Source organism: Octodon degus, unplaced genomic scaffold (assembly GCF_000260255.1).
Source record: "Octodon degus isolate 3935 unplaced genomic scaffold, OctDeg1.0 scaffold00283, whole genome shotgun sequence".
Lineage (NCBI taxonomy): Eukaryota > Metazoa > Chordata > Mammalia > Rodentia > Octodontidae > Octodon > Octodon degus.
Window position 1 is genome coordinate 1,868,866 of NW_004524859.1, and position 4,745 is coordinate 1,873,610.

The window sequence follows — 4,745 nt, forward strand, 5'->3', positions numbered from 1 at the left end:
TATGCAGAAAATCACTGTGTATCTTCATATTAACAATGTCAAAGCCAAGCGTGGTGGCACATGCCTGTAATTCCAGCCCTCGAGAGGATGAGGCCAGGGGATTGCAATGAGCTCAAGGCCAGCCTGAGTTACATGGTGAAACCCTGTCTCAGAAACAGAAAAACATAAAATAAAATATACTAAAATATAATATGAATATCTCCATAGTACCAAGATATTCACCAATAAAATAGTAAAACAGTAATGAATTTAAAAAGAAAATAATCAGTGAAAATAGCATAAGAAGTGTGAGCCACACAAAGCATGAGTTAAACAGGACCTTCACGCCTGCTTGTGCCAGTCCCGATATCAGATATGGAAGCAGTCAGATTTATAATTTGGACCCAAATTGCAGAGGGAGACAGCAGGAGCGCCCAGCCGTGGGACCGCAAGCACAGCAGTCTATCCCTCCTGGATTGAGAAGTTAAGCATATTTATTTACATGTAGATTTGGATAAACAATTACACATCCCTTTTTCTCCCATTGGCTTGTTGGTATATAAATTTCATGATACTTCCATATTCAGATTAACACACTGAATGCATTTGATGGAATTTTCTAGAAGTCTTGTTTGAATACGATCTTTTTAAACCAATAGGTACCGACCCATGGCATGCCCTCAGCACTATGCTGCCCTCTAAAGATAAAGAGGCTGGCAAAAATTATCAGACATTGATTTCAGAAATAGTGGAGAATCATGAGATCCCTCAAAATGATAATATCAGAGTAGCTAGAAAATTTTTTAAAAAAGATAAAGTGTGCTTTAACACTTACAGTGTACCCGGTCCCGCAGGCCACACCAGCCCCATCCCTGGGGTGCCCTGAGCCGGTGACCGAGTCTGGGCATCATGGCGCACGCCTGCAATCCCAGCCCCGGGGAGGCTGAGAGCAGGAGGATCACTACGTGCTCAAGCTGTATAGTGAGACCTTGTACCTAATACATAAAATGAAAAGTAAATAAAGAAATAAAGCTTACAGTGTAACTTGTCTGATTTCCCAGCACTCTCGGAGGCTGAGGCAGGAAGGACACCAGTTTGTGTCCAGCCCACGAGACTTAGTGACTTTGTAAATTTCTGTCAAAATCTGAGCCAGTGGGGTTTATTTAGAATGTAGCTCAGTACAAAGGTCCTAGATTCCATCTTCCTGTCATAAAATAGAATTTAGAAAACCAGTATTTACAGTGCAAATCCAAGGGAGCAAATGGAGATTTGAAAAAGACTGCAGTAACTCTCTGGACTCTCCAACCCAGCCCAGCTCTTGCATCAAAATATATTCTGTATCTGTGGAGGCTGTAGGTGTCAGAGAGTCTGAAGTCATCCCTACTGACAGTGCACATCTATTTTGTATCTCGAAGCAGCAAAGCTTCTAGGCCCGAGATACAGCTCAGCTGCTTAAGCACCTGCCTGGCAAGCACAAGGTCCCGAGTTTGATCCCAGGTTCCAAATAAATAAATAAAGCATCTATAAGAAAATCTGAAAACATTAGTTTTATTTATAACACATGTAAGACAATCGCCTAAGAAGAGAAGCAGCCCACTTATAACTGAGAGAAAAGCTTAGAAACACTGCAAAAGACGAGAACTCAATTGCCAAGTACATGGGAAAGTATCATAACTGGTTATTAGATGAATAAAAATTAAACTCACAGTGAGACACTGCTTTTGCCACCTCCTACTTTTGATTAAAAATTAAGAGAAAAACTTTCTATAACATATATTGGCAAGGACGTAAAGAAAATCAGAGTTTTGAACATCCTTTTCATTACTATACTGCTATAGTAAGTTGAGGAAACTGACAATCTCTTCAAAACTTGAAGTTTGTATAATCTACAATCCAGTAATTGCACCTGAAGATCTGTAACAAAGAAAAAATAGTTTGCAGCTTGACAAACACACCAGTAGAGAACATGTGTACTAGATTGTACATAATAACCCAAAACTCAAGTATAACAATACAAGATGAGAACAGAATTGTGGAAAGGAAAAAAAAAAAAAATCCAAGGCAATTTTTGCTGAGTGAAGGTGCCAAACCAAGAGTAGGTGTTAGGGCCAGCTTCTACGAAGCTCAAGAACAGAAAAACTAGATAGCCCCTGGATTAGGAGCAGTGGCCTGAGCGTAGCAAAATGCTGGTGGAGGAATTAAGGGCTGAGGAAAGGGTCTCAGTGTGCAGCACCCTAAGCACTGAAGCTACAAAGCCTGCACTTACTTGCTTTTGAAATGTTTTGACCTTGATTTAGATGTTAAGCAGAAAGCATTAGTAAAATATATTTTTAAGATATTGCTTTGTGCCATTTAGGTCCATTTTCGACTGTATGCAGACTTTGCTCAGTTTCTGTACATGTGGAAGTCAATGTGGATTTTGTTTTCCTTTAAGTGGTGCGGGCCATCATTTAAAGAAGTCTTAGCTCTGCTGAGGAGTGGTCACTGCAGGGACAGGTCGCCCGGCAATGACGGCTGTGGCTTTGCCCCCTTAAAGCACAGGCAGCCATGCCACTCATTAGAAGTGAGGCTCAGAGTAAATATCCCCTTGTTATAAATCACATGACTTCAGACAACTTATGAGCTGTTCGGCCTCTGAATATGAGAATAGCAACGTGGGACAATATGGGTGAAACACTAAAGGGTATCAGTACCTGCTACTTGTTTTATCTGAGTGATGATCTAAAAGAAAAGCATCCCCCATGGTAGCAATAATGTCATTACAGCGACACCACGACTCTGGAAGGGCTCCAGCTTTACTGGAGTGAAGTCAAGGCTGGTTTTTCCACTGTTGCTTTAATAGCTGATTCCGTAAAACTGGATGAGTGGGTATCTTTAAATTGTTTAGTTCTGTACAGCAGAGCAGAGATCACTTATGTTGTTTTGCTCCTTTCCCTCCATTGTGTCTGCATTTGTCACTTGGGAATATGTAGGAGCTTCAGTCAATTAGCAGGAAAGTCAAGGCAATTTCTAAGTCTAATCTAAGATGATTCTGGCATAATAATCAAATGAATCATATGCTACTTCCCCAGGGAATATCGCAAACAGAGAGCAAAGCTATAAATCCTTCTACCTAAAGAAAATCAAAGTCATTTTGGATATGAAAATCTGACTCTTCCTTAAAGGTAACAGGGTCTGATTGTCCTTGGTTAAGGTCCTCACCAGGTGTCCGAATGGACCACGAATACTGGCTTCTGACTTAGACAATCTGATGTCACCCATAGCCAGTTCCTTCAAATACACCACAAAAATTCAGTCCAGCTTTTGTTCACTGAGGTTTCCTGGAGTCATACAGTGTTTCTAAGATGTGAATTCTTACCTCTTGGACTTGTCTGATTTATGAGATTTGAAGATGAAAGGTTAGAAGTCCCATAAAATTTTATCACTGGTAATCCACTGTTTCATTTTTGGATAAGTATTTCTCATACAATATTTTAGAAGCATCAAGTAATGGGTATTTAAGGACATGACAGACAAAACTTACAGGATTTGGGGTTATCTTTTCCTAATGTGCTTGCTCATTACTTCCTTCTTTAACCAAATTGAGAAGAGTAGTAAATGCATAGAATGATATTTAAGAGTTCCAAACAGAACATGATTAACTAATTACATCTCCCTATCTTAAGTTTGAAAAGTCCGTCACTCCTCTGCAGTTTTTTAACCATCTCTTCTCTTTGCTAGAACCAAAATGCAGATATTTTAAATGTATATGTTGAGGCTCTCAGAAGACCAGAGATATTCTTTCATCACAAGAAAAAGAAGACCAATAGCTCCCCATTTTGCACAACTATTGCACCCTGAAAAAAATTGATTCTGTGGTCTACTTGTATGAATTTTACTTTGTAAGAGTTTAAATGTGAGGTTGTATGTGTCTGGGTTGCTTCGTTCAGCATGACATCCTCCAGGGTAACTCACGTTGTCACAAGCAGCAGGCTTTCCTTCTCTCCGTGTCGGTAATCGGTAAGTGCACTCAACTATGTCATAGTGAGTGTATGTCACCGTGCTGCAAATAATTGCAGCAAATAATACTGAAAATGCAGAGAAACTTAATAAATATGAGGAAAAAAATCTTAGGAAAGGCTTCGAAGATTTCAAAGTACATGTTGGTCAAGGAACTCTGAGTTTCTTAGCTCCATTTAGTGCATTTCCAGCTATATGGTAAAGCTCAATGATAGCCAGTCCCTAACCCCGCAAAATTGAGTTAAAGTTTTCCAAGGGGCTTAATCTGTGAGAGAAAAATGAACTAGAAAGGGGCAGTGGGGCTCGACGCAGAAGCGTTAGCTTTAGGTAGGGCAAGGGGTGAGCGTGCTCAGCACGCGGAGTTCCGCTCATTTCTCTTCTCTCCACCCCAAAGAATCAGTGTCCTGGAAGCGTTGTCTACCACCCAAAGCGCTCACAGGGCTCCAGGCCCGCACCCGGGGGCCCCAGGGCTGCTCCTCAGAGCCGGAGCAAGCTAATGGCGCATTTAGTCATGACGAATCTCTCCGTGGAAGCTGACTAGGCCAGGAAGAAGTCCTCATCACAGAGACATTTGAAGTCCTGGTGTGGTACTCGTGACGCAGAAATCAACTCTCAGAAGCATATGATGTAATCAAGGTCCAATAAATATTTTTTTAATTCTTCTACAACCAATCATCTCTACCATGTTATATGAGACAGGAAAGATGAATAAAATAAAATAATCAAAATTTCAAGGGGCCGGGGAGATGGCTCAGTGGAATAAGTGC

The 4,745-nt window shown here is 40.8% G+C and overlaps 1 protein-coding gene across 1 annotated transcript in view; it reads left to right on the plus strand.

The window, feature by feature from the left end:
* The window catches only part of LOC101578104 (olfactory receptor 8K3-like), a 14,963-nt gene extending 10,444 nt beyond the window's left edge, over positions 1-4,519 (plus strand). The window contains exon 3 of the mRNA XM_012512869.1: positions 4,373-4,519. Coding sequence (XP_012368323.1) covers positions 4,373-4,519 — 147 coding nt within the window. The remainder of the gene's footprint in view (positions 1-4,372) is intronic.
* Positions 4,520-4,745: the final 226 nt, after the last annotated feature.